Source organism: Eretmochelys imbricata, chromosome 9, assembly GCF_965152235.1.
Source record: "Eretmochelys imbricata isolate rEreImb1 chromosome 9, rEreImb1.hap1, whole genome shotgun sequence".
NCBI lineage: Eukaryota > Metazoa > Chordata > Testudines > Cheloniidae > Eretmochelys > Eretmochelys imbricata.
In genome coordinates this window covers 3,813,631-3,834,509 of record NC_135580.1, presented here as the reverse complement: position 1 = coordinate 3,834,509, position 20,879 = coordinate 3,813,631, and the positions used below count along the sequence as shown (strand labels likewise).

At 45.8% G+C, this 20,879-nt stretch overlaps 1 protein-coding gene across 1 annotated transcript; it reads right to left on the bottom strand.

Annotated features, from left to right (window-relative positions):
* Positions 1 to 359: 359 nt before the first annotated feature.
* CLDN1 (claudin 1) lies at positions 360 to 20,710 on the bottom strand. The gene is made up of 4 exons (XM_077826576.1): positions 20,488 to 20,710; positions 6,442 to 6,606; positions 5,744 to 5,828; positions 360 to 522 (listed from the first exon to the last, which is right to left on the bottom strand). The coding sequence occupies exons 1-4, from the start codon at positions 20,708 to 20,710 to the stop codon at positions 360 to 362; spliced, it is 636 nt and encodes a 211-aa protein (XP_077682702.1).
* Positions 20,711 to 20,879: the final 169 nt, after the last annotated feature.

Sequence of the window (20,879 nt, the reverse complement as noted above, 5' to 3'; positions counted from 1 at the left end):
AAAGGGGCTGAATTGTTACCATCTAATTGGGGTTTTTTTATATAAAGCACAAATATTTGTCTGAAAAAAGTATCACTTTCCCTTTTTCTCCCAGTGAGCTGCAGGATCAAGATTAACACAAGATTGGAGGCTGCACCTTTCCAAAGAGAATATCTACGAACAAAGCTAGTCTTCCTCTTTGGGATGGGAGAGAAAGGAAGATTCATGTCCAGTAATGAAGAGGATTATAAAAATATACATATTTGCTGTAATAAAAGGAAGGCAGTATGCAGAAGGTCCGAACTCCGCTCCGATCTGGTCTCCGCATCCTCTCTTTAATGAACTTTGTCGCCGACACAGGTAGCTCCTCCCCGTCTCGATTATACATAATCCTTTCCTGCTGAGGGGGCACTCTTTGGGTAGGCGCGGGTTGGTGGGTAGGAAATTTCTCTTCGTGGACAGGAGCAGCAGAGGAAGGCGCCTCCCAAAATGGTGAGAGAAGCTGCTGCCCAGCCAATGAAGAGGGCCTGTCCGAATTCAAATCTGGGGAGAAATAGTAAATAGTAATAAATATAAAAAAATCCTAGGGTCAAAGGCAAAAAAGACCCCCAACAAACTCTGGCCAGAGAGCCAACCAACATGCAGCATAATCCTTGTTCAGTAGAGCAACATTGCCAGTCCTAAAAATATGGAGTCAGGCTCCCCAAAATCACGAGATTGGCTAAAAAATCATGCAATTTAAAAATAGAAAACACGTTGAGCTCCTTTTCCTTGCCTTCTGGTTTCTGAGCCTGTTGGTCACATCTGGGTCACAGTTTCAAGCTTTTCTTTTCTCCCACAAGGGCTAGAAACTTACTCTTTTTATAAAGAAAGTGAAAGCCAAGATTCTCACCTAATCACATGCCTCCAGGAGCTTGGGCTTTAAGAAAAACACCAACTATCAGGAGACTTGAAACCATGAGAGTTGGCAGTTCTGTGAACTAATTTTGAGTACCTAGGTCCCCACTGGGTTTATGGGTTTTCCCCCATGACTAGAATGTCTGTGAAAGTCACACTCCAGTGATTTCATACATCAGAGCTCAAACTGTCATCCACCCTCGATATTCAAGGGATGCCCTTTTGCTACCCAATGGCAATTCAGGTAGAAATGTTCATGAGTCTGTGTTCTATTTAAAGTACTGTAGAGCAGGTAGGGGTTATTTAATGTCATGTGCTAAGCTGGAGTTTAAGTATAATCAAATAAATGAAAGAACAAAGCAGGTGCAGGTCAGCAACAAAACCTAGGAGCCATAAGTAGCAGAACGACATTTTATGGACAAAGTACAAGGGTGTTTCATAGTAATGGCTCAAAACAGTTCTGTTTACAATGGAAATACCCTCGTGTTTGGGACCATTATAATGTAGCAATTTCTTAAATAAGAGATGAGATATTAGGTCTTCCAAACAGGTGATAATAAATCTTTATATCACCCCAAACCATCCCGTAATTTATCTATGCCCAATATTTGATTTACTTTGTTAGGGTCCAGGGGGTGTTGTTTATTTAGCCTCCCTCTGATTTCTCCCCTTTGAGTTACATTAATTCTAAAGCTGGTTGGAAAATGACGGGGGGAAGGAATCATGACACATTTTGTTTCTCTTTTTCATGGATTTTTTTGTTGTTGTTGAAAATTTTCTAACTAGCTCTTACCGACTCTTCTGGAAACAAAGATGCCATCGGTATGGGAAGGGTTAGTGACCCCCCCCCCGCCCCAAATAAAAGCAATATGTTTATAAAAAGAAAAGGAGTACTTGTGGCACATCTGCATGGACACAAATCAGATGTCAAGAATTATAACGTTCATAAACCAGTCGGAGAACACTTCAATCTCTCTGGTCACTCGATTTCTGATCTAAAAGTGACTATTCTTCAACAAAAAAACTTTGAAAACAGACTCCAATGAGAGACTGCTGAATTGGAATTAATTTGCAAATTGGATACAATTAACTTAGGCTTGAATAGAGACTGGGAGTGGTTGAGTCATTATACAAAGTAAAACTATTTCCCCTTGTTTATTCATTCCCTCCCACCCCCCACCCCCTTCCTCAGACGTTCTTGTTAACTCCTGGAAATGTGCTGGAAATGGCCCACCTTGATTATCACTTCAAAAGGTTTTCTCTCCCCCCACCCCACTCTCCTGCTGGTAATAGCTCATCTTAAGTGATCACTCTCCTTACAGTGTGTATGATAAACACCCATTTTTTCATGGTCTGTGTATATAAATCTCCTCACTGTATTTTCCATTTTATGCATCCGATGAAGTGAGCTGTAGCTCACGAAAGCTTATGCTCAAATAAATTGGTTAGTCTCTAAGGTGCCACAAGTCCTCCTTTTCTTTTTGCGGATACAGACAAACACGGCTGCTACTCTGAAATATGTTTATAGACTGGCTTATCGTTGGTACCATGTGTATGTTGCTCTTTGTTAGTGCCTTTCATTTGAGGATCTCAAAGTGTTTCCCAAACATTCATTTTTTCAGCTTCACAACTACATTGGGTTATTTCTCACATTTTACAGATAGACAAACTGGGGCACAGAAAGAGGATCAAAGCACTGCTCCAGATCACACAGCAAACACAGTGATGGAGCTAGGAATAGAACGCCAGACCCTTATTTCACTGGCCTGTGTTCTAAACACTGGGCAGTACTCCCTCTGAATTACAAGCATTAATTGTGTTTGTACTGCACCTAGTACAGTAGAGTCCTAGCCCATGACTAGGGCGTCTAGGCACTACAATAATACAAATACTAATAATTACTTGTCACAGTTAACTCCCAGGAATGGCATACAGTCCAATTCTGCAAGGCTTAACCAAAAGATAAAAGTAAAGAAGACAGTGTAATGACACCAACTTAAATTCTTCCTTCGCTCTTACCCATGCAATCCCTGTGATGCCACTAACAGGGCACTGTTTACACCAGGGGTGTATATGGCACAATCGTAAAATCTGTATCTGACTCTCTTTTTTCAAATGCTAACCAGTTCAAAATACAGTGAACAAAGTAAAATCGCTGGCGTGGAGACGGGGTTTTGTGGTGAAAATATAGACATAAAATTGACCCCATCATATGATTTCAAAGTGCAATTTATCACAAAAGACTTTGTGAATGAGTTACGTTTCACTGTTAACTACAAATTACCAATCTTGCCTCTCTGGTTCATCACTCAGTTTTAGACATTTGTTTGGCACAGCAAAACAGATTAGAAGAATCCAGATCACCTTCTCTATGCCCAGAAAATACGGTGTACAGCAAAGTAGCTTAAAACATCAGTTTGCAAAACCTATGGACGCTTGTTAGAAATAATTGGCAGCAGCGAGGTTATAAGCATCACAGAAGTGCACATCAAAGGCGAAAAGCTTCTGTGTGGCATTGTTGGAATACTGAAAGAGTCATTCTCGAGACTCATTGTTCTGACGTTTCTAGCCTACTGTGCTAGAAGCCACGAAGCTAGTGCTGGCTCTGCCCCTCACCTGCTGAGCAACCGTGGGCATGTCACTGTTCTTTGCCTCAGTTTCCCCTTATGTACCATGAGGTAATGATACTGGCTCTGCTTCGTAAAGCACTTGGAGGTCTATAGCCAAAGAGCCCCATGTAAGAGCCACACTGAATATATTTCTTTCATGGCAAAAATTGTAAAACCCTATAATTTTAGCTTAACGTCAAGGGACACACCATTTTAATCGACATTAAAAGTTGTTTTAAATTTAAAATTAAAAAATTGATATTAAAAATTATGAGGAAAGTGTTGTTCCTTGACCTTAGCAAAGCTTTTGACACGGTCTCCCACAGTATTCTTTCCAGCAAGTTAAAGAAGTATGGGCTGGATGAATGGACTATAAGGTGGATAGAAAGCTGGCTAGATTGTCGAGCTCAACAGGTAGTGATCAATGGCTCCATGTCTAGTTGGCAGCTGGTGTCAAGTGGAGTGCCCCAAGGGTCGGTCCTGGGGCCGGTTTTGTTCAATATCTTTGTAAATGATCTGGAGGATGGTGTGGATTGCACCCTCAGCAAGTTTGCAGATGACACTAAACTGGGAGGAGTGGTAAATACGCTGGAGGGTAGCGGTAGGATACAGACAGACCTAGACAAATTAGAGGATTGGGCCAAAAGAAATCTGATGAGGCTCAACAAGGACAAGTGCAGAGTCCTGCGCTTAGGATGGAAGAATCCAATGCACCGCTACAGACTAGGGACCGAATGGCTCGGCAGCAGTTCTGCAGAAAAGGACCTAGGGGTTACAGTGGACGAGAAGTTGGATATGAGTCAACAGTGTGCCCTTGTTGCCAAGAAGGCCAATGGCATTTTGGGATGTATAAGTAGGGGCATTGCCAGCAGATCGAGGGACGTGATTGTTCCCCTCTATTCGACATTGGTGAGGACTCATCTGGAGTCCTGTGTCCAATTTTGGGCCCCACACTACAAGAAGGATGTGGAAAAATTGGAAAGAGTCCAGCGGAGGGCAACAAAAATGATTAGGGGACTGGAACACATGACTTATGAGGAGAGGCTGAGGGAACTGGGATTATTTAGTTTGCGGAAGAGAAGAATGAGGGGGGATTTGATAGCTGCTTTCAACTACCTGAAAGGGGGTTCTAAAGAGGATGGCTCTAGACTGTTCTTAGTGGTAGCAGATGACAGAACAAGGAGTAATGGTCTCAAGTTGCAGTGGGGGAGGTTTAGGTCGGATATTAGGAAAAACTTTTCCATTATGAGGGTGGTGAAACACTGGAATGCGTTACTTAGAGAAGTGGTGGAATCTCCTTCCCCAGAAGTTTTTAAGGTCAGGCTTGACAAAGCCCTGGCTGGTATGATTTAGTCGGGGATCGGTCCTGCTTTGAGCAGGGGATTGGACTAGATGACCTCCTGAGGTCCCTTCCAACCCTGATATTCTATGATTCTATGATTCTATGAAATCAATACTCACTTTACCAAAAAAAAAAAAAAAAAAAATGCTTACAATCATTTAATGCTGTTTCACTATTTGTTCACATATGGGGCTCATGCCTGGCCTTCCCATGCTGCTAAATGGGTTGCGGCTAGATCCCAGCTAGGTGAGAGGAGGGTCCCGGCATGCAAAAGGGGTTTGTGGTACAGCAGGAGAGGAGAAACCATGGTTTCAAACAACTTAAAAAGCTGTACACCACTACACGGGGTCTGGACGGAGCCAAATACCTAAACATTCACGGAGGAGGCTTACTCAGTAGAAGGCTGGTTGGAGTGAGAGAGACCAAAGGCTTGGTTCACCATTGAACCATGTGTTGGCATGGATAGCTGTGCAGAGCGAGTGAACAGCGCTACCATTCCAGTTGGGTAGCATTTTGCCCTCACTTTGCACAGATGTCAAAGTGCAGGGCTGTGGGCAGCTGGGCCCCACGACCTTTTATGAGAGTCACAGAAATTACGGCTGATGTCAACATGCTGCTCTAGGCCTTGCTCTTGCGACAGGATCTGCATGGGCGTCAGGATCCAGTCACACGGCTCCGGTTGCATTAGTCAGATTTAACCCTTCTAACACGAGTCATAGGACAATCACCCAAGTCTCACAAGGGCTCGGAAACTCCTTCAAGCAAACCCTGGCAGGGCACCAGTAATCATGATAGCCCACTCTTGCTCCCGCTGAAATCAATGGCAAAATTCCCATTGACTGAGATGGGTCAGGCCCTGCACTGCAATGCTCATTTGCCTTATGGTACAGTGTCATTATGCAAGACTGACTGTTACCTGGTGTTGACGGGGGTGAAAGGGTTGTAGAAGTCCTGAGCCACTCGATGTCCATACCACGATGTGGCCACCAAGACGGCAAAACCTGCCAGTGAAATTCAGACAATTAAATGGCTGGTTAGTTAATAGGGAAGCCTCCAAAGAGATGACATGGTCACAGCAAAGATTAGTACATTGAGGAACTGCAATCCTGAGAGGTCCTGAGCACCCACAACTCAAAGCCAAATTGTTACTTGAAGCCACAGGGCGGCACTGGATGGGAGATATGGGTGAGGGGCCAGTGCCATGGACCCCACTCTGGTTAATTCAGCACCCTTGCACCGGGGACAGCTGCCATCTGGTCCCTTTGGTGGCAAAAACCTGGCATCTCAGCACTCTTGAGACTTTTCAACCCATGGCACAGCATGCCAGGACACTAGAGAATGGGGCCAGCCCAGCTAGTTAGTGTAATCCTTTGAACAATGGAAATTTTGGAAAAGGCCAACCAAATGAATGACTGGCCCTAGGACATGCAACGTGTGTCTGCAGTTTCCAAAGGGTTAATACGTGAAGGCAACAATTATTTCCAGATGTTCCAGCACAACTAACCGGTAAAAGCACATTATACTCTCCTCTCACCCAAAATACCCGATTGCAAAATAAATCCTATCCAGAAATACACACCGATAGGTGTGTTTGGTCTTTGAAATGTTACCAACCTGCAATAAGGAAGATCACGCCCCCAAAGACAGCCATCCGCATCTTCTTCACCTCATCATCCTCCATGCATTTCATGCATTTCATGCCAGTCACAGCAACAAATATGGCAATGAGTCCCAGGAGTATGCCAGCCACCATCAGTGCCCGGGTAGCCTGCAGACTGCCTGCAAGGACAAAGATAGCATTGTGTTGGGTTAGAGTTACCATGAGGTTATCAGTGTGTTGGAAAGAACCCAAGGCACACATTGAAACACAAAAGAACCCAAGGCACACGTTGAAACACAAGTTATTGGGCTTAATATAGAGGTAATGGTGAAGTTCTGTGGCCTCTGTTAGGTACTACTTTCTGGCCTTAAACTCTATGAAGAACTGTCATGCATCAACTCGATCCTATAAGGCGGTGGACACACAATATTTCTTCTGAAGTCAATTGACAGTTCAGAGAGCTCAGCTCCTTGCAGGATTTGATCTTCAACAACTTTTGTTCCCTAACCATTTTAATTCCAATTACAAAAGAATACATTTGCTAGTTATCAAAGGAAATAAGTTCGGTTTTAGGCTCCGATCTGGCAAAACCTTTAAACACATGCATAACTGCAAGCAGTGGGAACTCTTTAGTGTTCAGCACTCTTGAAAGTCAGACCTCTAATTTAAGTGTCTCAGAGCTTGTCTCTATGGTGCAGCCGCGCGCACTGAGGGGCGGGAGTATGAATTCTAACATGGACCAAAAATATAAAGTCATTTCTGTTAAATATAAAGATGACATAAAAATTGGTGGAATGGTAAATAATGATAGGGACAGGTCAGTTGTACCAACCCATCTGTATCACGTGGTAAGGTGGGCTCATCTGAACAACATACATTTTAATACAGCCAAGTGCAAGGTCTAGGAACAAAGAATAGAGGTCACACAAGATGGGGAATGCTACCATGACCCAGAGCAGAACGTAAGGGTAGGGAACTAAATGAACATGGGCTGTTCATGGGCTGTATGATTCTGTAGCTAAGAGGCCAAATAAGAGGTTTTGATGCATAAGCAGGGGAATATCAAGTAGGAGCAGTGAGGAGATATTACTTCTGTATTCAGCATTTGTGGGACCATTATTGGAATGCTGTGTCCAGTTATGGCGTCTACACTCAGAAAAAGATGCTGAAAAATCGGGAAGTGTTCAGAAAAGAGCTAGAAGAATGGTTTGAGATCTGGGAAACCTGCCTGACTGTGAGATGTCTGCAGCTCAATCTATTTGGTTTATCCAAGAGAAGGATAAGAGGTGACTTGATCATGGCCTACAAGTACTTATGTGGGAAAGAGATTTTGGCAAGTGGATGGCTCAAAGCATAATGAGATCTAATGCTTAGGAGCTGAATAAAGGCTACCTGCTATGCTGACACTTGTCAGAAGGGACCAGAATAGGGCCTTTCTATAACTCACTGGTCAGTACATGAAACATTTCCACCTGTGCCAGATCTACAGAGGTTATGAGTCTGTTACACACCCAGCTGTAGAGCCTGGCTCTTCATCTCAGCTGTAGGGACTCATGCTCTTAGCTCTGGAGGTCCCTGGCTCAAACTATGGCATTGACCAGGATGGCAGCAAACTCACATCTATTCTATGTAGATTCTTAAACCATGCTCTTCACTGTAATAACGAAATCCTCCATAGCTTCATGCTGCTCCTGCAGCAGGAGGATTCTTTCCTAGCCAATCATAGCCCCTGCAGGGCAAGTGTCCAAATCTGGCTGATGGAGTTTCCCATCAGGAAACCCTTAGCCTGTACCTGGAGCAGTTAAAGACACACCAGGAGCAGATCTATTGAGGAAGAAGGTGCTATTTTGACACCATTTATTTTCGAATTCCAGCTGCTCTTTAATCATCATTACACCGATCCCTTTCCCAGCCATTCTAGGTCTTTCTCTTTGTCTTTTTATAGAGTCTTTGGAAGATTCCTTCCTTAAAAGCCAGGGAGAGTTGGCCCTGACTAGCCCATCGGCAAGAAGGGTTCAGTATTGTTGCATGAGGACAGAAAGGCATCAATATCTTAAGGCAAGTCAGGACCAGACTCTGTGTAAATGTTCAACTTCTTAATGGTGTAGGAGTAGGTTGTGCCATGCAGTGAAAAAACAAACAGATCCAGATCAGTGGGAACTGACACACCGTGCACAAGAAAATAAATCTCTGGTCTCTTAGGGGATTTTCACTTTCAGAGTGGTAGGACTTGGCTGGCTTGTGCTTCCCTGCCTTTCCTTAAAAGGGAAATTGCCCATCAAAGCAACACAGATGTTTTTCATTGAGTTTCCTTTGTGTCACCATTGGTCATGGCTTGCAAGCTAAGGATGCAAGTCTCCTCTTGCTTACAGCAGTGTAAATCCAGGGTGACTCCAATGACATCAATGGAAGTTCACGGGTGTAAGGGAAATCAGAATCAGGCTTTAAATGTATATTATTATGCTATTAAACAAGCAGAAAAATTCATCATCTGGCTCAGTGATCAAGCATGGGTGATTTCAAACCAAAAGAATATTTTGTAACCCTGTTGCTATTGGTCACTTGTTTGTATTTGTCAAGTTATGTTGAATCATTTTTAAACTAATATTTGTCAATGGAATATAGCTTAAAAAGACTGACACAAACATCAGCTTGCATTAGGATACTCATTCCGCAATAGTATCCAAGACCCCACACATGTTTCATGCTAATTTTTGCAACATGTCAGCAGCTTTGCAATGGCCAAACTGTGATTTTCTTTGTACGTGAGGAAAGGCTGTTTGTCAGATGTGCTGTGACCATATGTCACATACAACATGTCAGGTCTATTGTGCATAATTTAGGCTCATTCTGACTGTGAAAGAGATGACCCTAAAGGGAGAGAGGTTTTGAAAGCAATGAAAGCGTTTTGCAAGAGGTTCAGAACTGTGGGACGTAATCTAAATATTGGACAACTAGGAGTAAAAGCCCAGTTACTTGACACAAGGGGTAATAAATATAGGAAATAAGTTACAGGGTGAGGTATTTGACAGAGAGGAGCTAAAATGACTTTAGAAGACACTGAAGGTAATTTTAGTACTAATCACAGTTACAGCATTTACTTCTGCAAACCTTAGCTGATTATCCTCATGAGATCCCTGCAGAATTGGTAAACCAGGATCACCCTCCAAACTTCACAGATGGGGAACCAGAGAAATCACAAAATTTTCCAAAGCCCCACAATAAATCAGTAACAGAACATGGAGTTAGATGTCAAGGGCACGTGATACCTAGTCAGCGGTTCATTCCCCTAGACCACACAGCTGCCATAGCTGGGGGAAAAAGAGGATCAAGGCATTTAGTAAAGGAGGTGGCTGCTGGGACTAGGTTCAGGATTGTCTGGCTGAACGGACCCAAAGAGTTTTCTGTTGGTCATCAATTATCTGATAAATGAGGAAGGAGCAGAGTGCTTTTACCTGGTCTCTACCTAAAGATCACATTTGATAACGACACTTGCCCGTGAATCTTATAGAGCTCCATAGGAAAAGCTGCTGGTAAGGGTCAGAGTTAAGGTTCATGTGTTTGACTTTTCAGCATTTAGGACTTTTGAACTAAAAACTTGCTATTTCTTGGCTTTATTGTTATTTTGTTCTGAACAGCATTTACAATTTTAGCTCTGTCTTAACGAAGGGTGTGCGTGAGAGAGCGAGAACATGGAGGTGGGTTGAGGTTTTTCGTTCATATGTTTGTGTTTGCCTGTGAATACCAATACTGTAGGGGTCTGCTCTCCTCCCCTCAGATCCCTCCTGCCAAAGTGTCCTGAGGTTATTTCATGGCGTTCCACCATGTGCCCAAGGAAAGGGCTTTCCCCTCTATTTCAACGCGTGTTCCCCCCAGCAATGGGCAAAATCTTAACCACAAAGAAAGACCTTCAAGCCATTATCTCCAGTTCTTTCCATGGAGAATTTCTCAGGGACACACTCCGTTTGTTTCGTTTTGCTCCAGTGACTTGAAATGGTTAAACTGTTTGTTCCCCGTCTCCTTCTCTGCAAAATCTGCTAATCTTAGCTGAGGTTCAAAATTGAGTCCGTGTGGACCATCTTCCTTGTGGAGAACCTGGGCAATTATCTAGCATCTCTGGATCTGCAAAGTATTTACTCACATGGGCCCGTTGGGTAGCACGGCCTATTCGTATAGATTGCATTTATTTGTAGTTTAGTTGAATCTCCCCAAATCTAGAAAAAAAAATTCTGAAATTGCCTTGGATATTGCAAAGGGCAACAATATACAGCAATAGATTAGGGGAGTTAACTGGTTGGGTACCAGATGGATCAGTGTTAGATCTAGCCTTGTTTAACGTCTTCCCAATCTGGAAGAGGGAGTAGTATTACCAGGGAAGCTCCCAGATGATACTAAACTAGAAGGAGTTGCTTGGTGAGCTTAGAAGCATGGGCAGAAAACAACAAAATGAGATTTCATTTGAAAAAAAAAAAAGTACAATGACCAATGTGGTGGGGGGGATAGAATTCAAACCCAGCTGCTCAGTGGGAGGGAATAACCAGGGCAGCAGTAACAGCTGAAAGAGATGTGGTCTGACTGTGATGACACCCACTTGTCATTCAAACCCCTCCTTAATACATGCTTCTGGTTCTGTCTCTCTACCTGTCACTCTCTGTGATTGTGCCTTCCTCCCTTTTGCAGAGTACATGGATAGTGATTAATTACCACACGGGTGTGTAGCTACCCTATAACCAAGGTGACGGCTCAATACAGGATTATCTAAATCTGCACACACTTGAGAGGTTAGAGAACAGAGGCCAGTGACAGTCCGTGATGACTGGTCTTCTAGGACACATGTTCTGTTTACTAGAGAAATAAGGGATTGTTTCTCAATCCCTTGCTCATGCAAATAGTTCCTCTGAAGTCAATGGAGGTGCAGCTGCTCAGAACCTGTGAAAAACAGGCCACTTTTACTTAAGTGCCCAACTAAGGATTAAGGAGCCTAACCACAGGCACCCTTGTTTGAAAACATTGACCTTACCCAGCTGTCCACCAAGAACTGGACTGATACCAAACCACAGCCATCAGATGGCACCAGGATTTGGTCTCTACTATCCATTGTTAACTCAGAAGTGAAGGGTTTTGTTGCCGTTTAGTAATAACGAACCAGCTCTGCAAACATTTCCTAGTGATGGGAGATAATAAGTAAGTATTGGACAGGGTCTTAAGACTACTGCTGGAAAGGGTTACCTTTAAAATATCGTAACTTCGTGCAAATGCTAGAGGTGCTCTTGCTGAATTTAAAATGTGAAAAGCAACATCCTTTACAAAATATGCCAACTCTCTGCTGCAGGGAATTTGATTTTGTCTGTGGCCATAGATTTGGACATATGAACTACACGATGCACAATTTCATCGACGGCCTAGATAAGATTTTTCCATGGCTATCAGTGGCTGGCAGAGAAATAATCATATGAAGTGGTGTGACAGCAGAAAGGCTTCACTGGAGTAAGTGTGGGATTTCTTTTAGATCTTCACATTTCAGCCTGGATTTTGTTAATGCCTCATGTTAAATAAAAGCTATGTTAGGGAAGTGACTGGTGCTCGTTTTGTAATCCCTGCACTTTTAAAGCATATTCCCTTTCGCGGCTCTGTGTGTGCACACACATTTATCTTGTGCTGGTTCTCCACACAACCAGCTCCAATCCTTGATGGGTTGCTGATCAGCTGACGTGTCTGCATATCTTTAGCTAGAATAGTTTTCTGACAATAACTGGTCAGTTTCCTGCTACCAGGCCCTACAAGGCTTATGCAGCCCAGGGATGGCAGAATGCAGGTGAAACTGACAAGTGCTACACTGATCCCTATTCTTATGAGAACAGTAACTACTCATGAGTCACAAACAGCCCATGAAGTACGGGAAACATGTTACTCAAGCTACTCCAAACAGCTCAGTCAGGAGTGTTCACTTCCTACTGGGGTTTGACAGAAGTCAGAGCTACCCACCAATGCCAAACCTTCAAGAATGATTCACTCAGCGAGGCCCGTCTTACCTGCCTTGCTGTTGTGCCATTGTACCCGTGCTGGTGATGATGAACTTTCTCCTTTCCTTTCATTATTGCCTTTCAAGGGATGCTTAGGAGAAACAACCCCCCAGTTTTAAGATTAGACAAAAGCCTCTCTTTGTGACAAGATCAGTCTACAGGGAGGATCCTCAGAGGCAAGCAGGTTAAAAAATGAGAGGGATTTTGTCTTATGCTGAATAAACATCTAACGTACGGCAAAACACTAAAAAATGATTCACCCAGGTAAAAGGGATGGGTGCTGAACTCCGATCAAAAGGGTCTTTGATAAAGGATCCAGACTGGCAACTCAGGCCAATGAAATTCTGTCTCAGATCCCACAAACTTTTGGTGGTAGCAGTGGAAGCTTTACCCAGGCTGCCCCACCGGATGTGGGTGCATAACCTAACAACTCCAGTCAGAAGAATACCACCTCTAGTAATGATGAGGTACTTAAATATCCAGGGCACATATAGTTTTGGACTCTGCTTGCTGAAAAGGAATGATTAATGATGGTGATTTTTGTTGAGACTACACTTTATCTCAGCCAAAAGAACGAGAAGCGATGTGATGCAGACACCTGTCCACTAGCAACCACAAAGATCACCAGATGAAGAAATGTCCGACGCGTGAGCGACGTCTGCTCACACTGATCTGGGCCAAAACTGAGTGAGTGAGCCGGAAGCGAAAGGCTAGGCAAGCCTCTTACCCGGCCGGAGCCAGCTGCCCCTCCAACCTCTGAAAAGTCCATTCCTAAATTTGACATTGTGCTATTAAAAGCTCTCTAGAAAAGGGTGAGGAGATCCTCTGGGCTGGGGGCTAGTTAGTGACTGAAAGGTGAAGGCTGGCAATTCCACAAGGTGTGTTCAATACAGACAGAGATAAGGACAGTGATCAGCATGCACTGCTTTATACTGTGCCTGCCCTGAAGCAGGGGAGAAGGTAGGAATGCCCGCTGTAATCCCTCAGTGACAGCATCAGAGAGAAAGCCTCCCTCCTGAACCAGCCCATCCACGCTGCCCTTTTCTGAGGCCAAACTCTCACCTGGCTTGGTGGCGATTCAGGAGAGACATTTCCTCCATAAAACCTGGAAACTCTTCCCCACCTGCAGGCTTAAGAACACTGAGCACGTAACCTCTACGGCCACGTAGGAGACGGTTCCTATGGCAGGTTCTGCTGTCAAGCCAATACTATGTGACAGAGATTTCAGCCCACTCTGCTGCAGCTGCACCGCCCACAGGTGGTCTCAGTGGGATTCCGTCTGGCTCTTCATCTCCTCAACGCAATGTGCAAACATTAACCAGTCCCCACAGCAACCACGCTATCCCCATTTTACAGAGGGGGGAAATGAGACACACCGGGGCAAATTAAGCCCTAACCACAGGAAAGCACAAATCCCATTGAGCTGCACCTGCTTGTTCCATAGCTAAAGATAGCAGAGAGGTGGGTGACTTGTCTAACTCCATCCAGCACGCTGGTGTTAGCACTAGGATTAGAACCCGGCTGCTTCTGCTACTAGTCCTAGGATCAGTCCTGCAGCTCCCCCAGTCAAGTATCATGGTGCGGCACTTGTGACCTGACAGTGAAAACTCCCCCCCGCTCCACCAGGGAACAGCCTCAGCGAGGATGCTGGGGATGCAGGAAGGGAGGGGTTCACACGGGAATAACGTTGCTGGGCCCGGAAAGCATGCAAGCCCTTGTTTATTTTCTGGGATGGGGCGGGGAATCCACCCGGCTTCAGCAATTAAGCAGCTGCCGAGTCTCCACTTGCCTGAAGTGCGGTGCCTTTCCCAGCGGCAACACCCCACGGGGGTGACGGATGGCTTGGACGGGAACAGTCCCGACAAGACCCCGGAGGAGGAGCTCTGCTTTGAGAGAGCGAGAGAGTGCGTAGGTGCGGCCGAGCACTGGCAGGTGACTGTGCCAGGTGTCCCACTTCATGGATGCTCTGGGCTGATTCTCCCAGCTCTGACCCACGTGCAGAGCAGGGCTCACTCCGCCGAAGGCAATGGGGCTACTTGAGAATAAAACTGCCACAGGCTAGAGGCGGCTCCGGCCCTTGACTTCTAGAGTGCCATCTTGGCAGCAGAGGAGCACTGCCTATCTCACTGGGAGCTGGGCACGGCGACCCATGGCGGGTACGGGCTGGAACAGCTCAGAGGCTGCCCAGCAATGTTCAAGGGACCCTGCCTCATTACCAAGCTTATCTTCAGCCACAGGCTGGCCTGTATGTGCGGGGAGGGTAGAAAGTGCGCTCTTCCTTCTCCAGCAGAGTCCAGCATGCACCGAACAGGTGAAAGGACCTTATGGCTAGATCCTGCTCTCCTCATTCAGGAGAAAATCCCAATGATGTCAAGGACTCTGGGGGGCAAGAGGAGTTTCCCTGCAGTATGGCCTGTAGGGCCGCCCGTTATAGGGTTATCATGTGATCGAATGACACTGAGGGCTCAGCTCTCGGCCCTGGCACTGCAAAGCATCAGCATCCCCCACTGTCACAGAAGAACCATTGTTTGCAGAGCAGTAATCAACAGTTATTACAAATAACTGGGCCGGATCCTGTGGTCGTTACTCAGCTTGTAAGGAGTCATTAGTCAGGCGATGCGTGTACTCTAAATTAAATCCTCCTGCAAAATCGATGGGGTAAATCCAAGCTAGTTCTTTCAGGGAAATCTAATCTTTCCAGGAGTCTGTAAAATCCCCAAACCCCACTAGCCTCCCCTGTCCCCAGGGAGCTAAATGTAAAGGGTCGGAGGCCTCCTCTATGCACAAACCAAACCAAACCAAACATTGATTTGAAAACGGATTTTGGTGACACCAGCCCAAGGTTGGTGTGTAGCCGCTCCCCGATTCTCCGCTGCCCCACACCCAGGGGAGCCATTTAGAGCTAGAATAGTGTCCTGCACCCACTTGCACATCAGACTGACAGCACATTTACCCACGATGCACAGCAGTAAACGACTGTACAATATGCACCGTATGGTGTGGGGTGGGGGGTGAGGTCTCAGGGCAGAGGAAAGCTGAGTTCACAACGGACGGTGGATACCAGTAATTAGGGGGGGTCATTGCAAGCCTGAGTGTCCAATGGCAGCACCCGGGGAGCGAGGTGGTGACTGACTGAGTCCAATAAACCTGCATTAGCATTTCTAACGATCCCTTTATAGAGTCTCTGTGGAAAACTGCATGCGGGCTCCTGGCCGAGATGACAAGCCGGCATTGTTATTATGGTGTTTCACAGGGTTAATCACAGCTGGAAAGGAATGTAAGGAGCCCTACAGGGCCGGATCCAAAGCCACTGACGTCATTGGGAGCCTTTCCATGGTTTTCAATGCGTGGGGGGTAAAGGGGTCAGTATAAAGGAGTTGCTGTAGCCATGTTGGTCACAGGGTACAAGCGAGACAAGGCAGGTGAGGTAATATCTGTGATTGGACCGACTTCTGTTGGTGGAGTTGGTCCAGTCGAAGATATTACCTCACCCGCCTTGTGTCTTTCGGGATTACAGGAGGCCATTAGGCTAGTCCTTAGGAATTTATTTTTCCTTCTTCCGCTTTTAAGGCAAATGACAGCAAGGGAGCAAGGCAACCACAGGCCCTGACCTTCCAGGCCCTTCTATAGGCGCATGGCTTTATGCGAGGGAATAGGCCCCTTGAATTCAACAGCCTAGGCTTCCTTAGGAAAGGTGTGTCCTTAAGGCCGGTTAGCTACGCTGCAATCAGAGGTGACCATAAACTATACAGCCGAGCTAGCAGTGAAGGCGTGGCAGCATGGGCAAGCCCCGGGAGCAACTACTCAGGGTCCCCAAGCAGGGTTATCCAGCCCTTGCTGCTGCCCGCGTTGTCTTTGCTGCTATTGTTGATCAAGCTAGCGAGAACGAAGCTTTGGGCAGGTCTCTGACCGGTGCTATGCAGGAGGTCAGATCACAATGGTCCCTTCTGGCCTTGGAATCTACGACTCATTAAAGCTAGCTCTGGTGTGTGTATACGTGTGGCAGGCACATCTCTGACTGCAGTCTAGACAGACCCAGGGTAAAATCCTAGTGAAGACTTGTTATCACAAATGAGCCGGTCAGGGTAAACCCTAGGCTCTCCCGTAGTCTGTGGGTTGGCCTGCTAACTCCTGGGGAAACTACCAACTACTCTGGTCTTCATTAGGATCTTACCTCCTTGTAGCTAACTCCAGTTTAGAGCTAGCTAGTGAAGAAGCATCTCATGGGGCTAATCATGGGTGTAAAATCACACACCTATGTACTTGTTTTGTAGGATCGGGGTCATGATAGCTAAGTGTCCAAAGGAACAGGTACTCGCTCATAAGGAGAGCATCGTGGATTATATTTTAAGCACCAGGGGTTGCATTGGTGCTGTAGAATAGAGGTTCTCAACCAGGGGTCCGGAGCCCCCTGGGGGGCTGCAAGCAGGTTTCAGGGGGACCACCAAGGAGGGCCAGCATTAGACTTGCTGGGGCCCAGAGTAGAAAGCTGAAGCCCCACCGCATGGGGTTGAAGCCTGGGGTCCTGTGCACCGCCACCCAGGGCGGAAGCCAAAGCCTGAGCAATGTAGCTTTGTGGGGGCCCCTGCGACACAGGGCCCCAGGCAACTGTCTTGCTTGCTGCCCCCTACAGCCGGGCCTGGCTTTTCTGTACAGAAAACAAGTTACTGTGTCACATGGGGGAGGGGGGGCTCAGAAAGAAAAAGGGTGAGAGCCCCTCCTGTGGAAGAAAATAAGCTCTGCTCACACAGTCAAATGGCCTGATTTTGCCCGGTTTCCGCGGGGCAGCCGTGTGAGTCTGAATCAGCAGAATCAACAAGGAGTCCTTGTGGAACCTGTTTATTTGGGTGAGAAGATGTTCTTGTCGACTGTTGGAAATGGGCCATGTCCACCCTGATTGAACTGGCCTCGTTAGCACGACAAAAAGTAATTTTCCCTCTGTTGATATTCACCCCCTTCTTGTCAACTGTTGGGAATGGGCCATGTCCACCCTAACTGAATTGGCCTCGCTAGCGCTGACCTCCACTTAATAAGACAACTCCCATCTTGTCATGTTCTGTATGTTTATATCTCCCTACTTTTTTCCACTTCATGCATCTGATGAAGTGGGTTCAAGCCCACGAAAACTTATGCCCAAATAAATGTGTTAGTCTTTAAGGTGCCACAAGGACCCCTCGTTGTTTTTGATCTTGCTCGCAACTGGAGATTTTCTATTGACTTCATCGGGAGCAGGATATGGTCCTAAAAGAATGTTTTCTGTGCAAAGAATAAGAATCACATCGGACTAATGACTCGACTAAGTTTTGTCCCCAATTCACAGAAGTGTGTGCAGCAGCTCTGGTAATTTCTGTAGCCGATGTTGAGTTGTGGGAACAGACAGAAGTGCTCAAATTACTGCAGTTTCCCCCCTCCCCTGTGAAAAGTTTAGGCTGGAAACATTGTGCATAAAGGGGCAAAGGTTGGAAAGTATCACCTGTTAGCAAAACAACACGAGGCCATTTGTCAGCCGATTATATAAACAGATCCACTCACCTCCAGCTAATCAAAGGGGTGGGGCTGCAGGATTTCACCCTCTTTTCCAGACAAATCTCTCTCCAGCCCTCAGGCCTTAGGGAGGTAGAACTCAGGGTAAGATCTTGTTTATGCTACAAATTTAGTTCGACCCAGCTATAGTCACTCAGGGGTATGAAAAATCCACACCTCTATGGGCCGTAGCTATGCAGACCTAAGCCCTGGAGTAGATGCGGCTAGGCTGATGGAAGATACTTCCATCCACCTGGCTATAGCCACTCAGGGAGACAGAGCTCCTACAGTGAAAGAAAAACCCTTTCCATTGCTACAGTCTTCGCAGGCTTGTCTACACTTAAAAAGTTAGAGCAACCTAGCTATGTCATGAAAAACCCTGCCCTGGGTCAGAGCAGCTAACTCCCGGTGTAGACGCAGCTATGTCACCAGAGGAATGTTCCCGTTGATGGAGCTGGCCTTGTTCGGGGAGCTAGTGTTCCGATACTGATGGAAAAACCGGTTTCAGAGCAGCAGCCGTGTTAGTCTGTCTTCGCAAAAAGAAAAGGAGGACTTGTGGCACCTTAGAGACTAACCAATTTATTTGAGCATAAGCTTTCGTGAGCTACAGCTCACTTCATCGGATGCAACTTGTTAGTCTCTAAGGTGCCACAAGTCCTCCTTTTCTTGATGGAAAAACCCTTTCCATTAGTGTAGGCTGCATCTATACTGCGTGGTTTCAGTGTGTCACAGCTTCGGGGCCGTAGCTATGGGTCTGTAGCCCCTGTAGCACAGACAAGCCTTTAGTCAGTGGGAGTTTTTCCTGAAAAGAGGGACCCTGGATCAGCCTGTATTTCATCAAGAGAGCTGTGGTCTACACTGAACATTTAGATGGATCTAGCTACAGCACTCTGGGGTAGTGAAACTGACAAAGCTCCAGCCTAGCCCTAACTTCATTGAGAGTGGAGGGTGCTCAGTGCTTCCCAGGGGGGGCTCAGCACTCTGCTGACTCAGGCCCCAATGGAGGGGTAAGGACAGACACAAGGATGTGACCACAAGTGATTGCATCTGAAAGGATTAAGAAACTGTTTTCCTCTGAACATTCCCAGGGGATCACACCCCTCTCTGCCATCACATAAACTCAGGCTGTTTATGGAGAGAAATTTGTAACTGACACAGAATGTTCTGTTCATGGTTAGAAGAACTTTAGAGTCAGATTCTGATTTTCAGCCATGCAGGTGTAAATCCAGTGTAATGGGGCTGCTCCAGATTTACAGCTCTGAGGGATTCAGCCTTCCATGCATCCAATGAAGTGAGCTGTAGCTCACGAAAGCTTATGCTCAAATAAATTGGTTAGTCTCTAAGGGGCCACAAATACTCCTTTTCTTTTTGTGAATACAGACTAACACGGCTGCTACTCTGAAATCAGCCTTTAGTGTGTCTCCTCGCATGTTATCTTAGCTGCTTAGAGAATTGATAGCATTCAATTGATGTAGGGAGTTTTTAAAGCTCCTTTTCCTAGATTGCTATAAATAGGAAACTCCCTACATGAAGAACACTATAAACAACAGTAAAACTTGAGCAGATTCCTCCAGAGCTTCGAATTCCTTCCTCCCCCACCTTGGCTCATCACTAATTCCGTCTTGCTGAATTTTTCGGTATGAAGCAGTTGTTTTCCAAAGCGCTGATCTCTCTGTTCTTGGCATGTTTCACTCACTGAGATCATTCATTAATTATTGCTTTTCCACCTCCTGTTTCTGACTCCTTTGTCAAAGTCCGGGACACAGACCAAGTTCTACCAGCCCTCTCTCCTGAGCTATGCGATTGCTTAGACTCCAAAGGAACTGCTCAAAGCCACGGTAGCAACCAAGGTGTCCTGTAGAATCTGCAGTAAATGGGCTATTTTGCCCCTCAGAATCAAACCAAAACTCGGATTACTCATAAGAGGAAGGAACTCTTTACAGCAATCCTGAACTCTTTACAGATTCATATTAGATATTTATGGAAAAAAAATTGTTTCTTTTACACATTGATCTTCTGGCAACTAACCCAAACTATGAAAAATTAAAATCCAAGTAGTAAAAGGCAGCGAATCATGGTGGCAGATTCTCCCTTCACTTCCCCCTGTCTTCCAAAATAGATTCGTTAAAGCAGCAGACACCAGGTAAATTGAAAAAAGAACGCACATGCGTGGACTGAAGGCAGCTTATGCTGAAAAAAACTAGTTCTACTGAAAAAAAAAAACCTTTTGCATGTAGACCAGGCCTTATCTGGAGTAACACTGTGAATGTGACTGAAGCAACTCTGTAGTTACTATCATGTGAGAAGAGAATCAGACCCATTGAGACATACAATTGTGTCGGGAAAGACCTATCTGCACCTTCAGTGGCACCAGCTCAATCTTATCTACCACAATGAAAACAAAATACAAGAAGTGTTTGTGTTTCCTGGCAACGCTTCCCCTGGCCAGGGTGAAAACATAGAACCAACCGGTATAAGAACAGTGCAGTTCACAACCCTCCAGTTGCTACTTACCCTCCAGTTTGAGCAGGGAGTCATACACCTTGCACTGCATCTGCCCTGTGCTCTGCATGACACAGGACATCCAGAGTCCCTCATAGATAGCTTGAGCTGTCACAATGTTGTCCCCAGCATAAGAGGACATTTTCCACTGGGGCAGGGCTGCACTGATGATGATGCCGATCCAGCCTATGGAAGCAAGCACGAATCCCAGCAGCTGCAGACCTCCGCTGGCCATCTCTGCGCCAAACAAGGCTATTGCTTGCAGATAGCTTTCAAAGTCTCCAAAGGGTCCCTGGATATTAAACTGAGCTGCCCAGGACCCCGAATGCTGCAATTGATCTGCCTGCTTCCCACCTAGTAAGAGTAACAGCAATGTGAATAACCTACAAACAGCCTTTCCGTTC

What these genes read in the sequence shown, in the direction of transcription:
- CLDN1 (XM_077826576.1), bottom strand. Translation starts at nt 20,710, where the DNA reads ATGGCCAGCGGAGGTCTGCAGCTGCTGGGATTCGTGCTTGCTTCCATA. An exon ending in CTCCCTGCTCAAACTGGAGG is followed by an intron (nt 6,607 to 20,487) that starts GTAAGTAGCAAC and finishes TTGTCCTTGCAG; the next exon opens with GCAGTCTGCAGGCTACCCGG. An exon ending in CGTGATCTTCCTTATTGCAG is followed by an intron (nt 5,829 to 6,441) that starts GTTGGTAACATT and finishes TTTCACTGGCAG; the next exon opens with GTTTTGCCGTCTTGGTGGCC.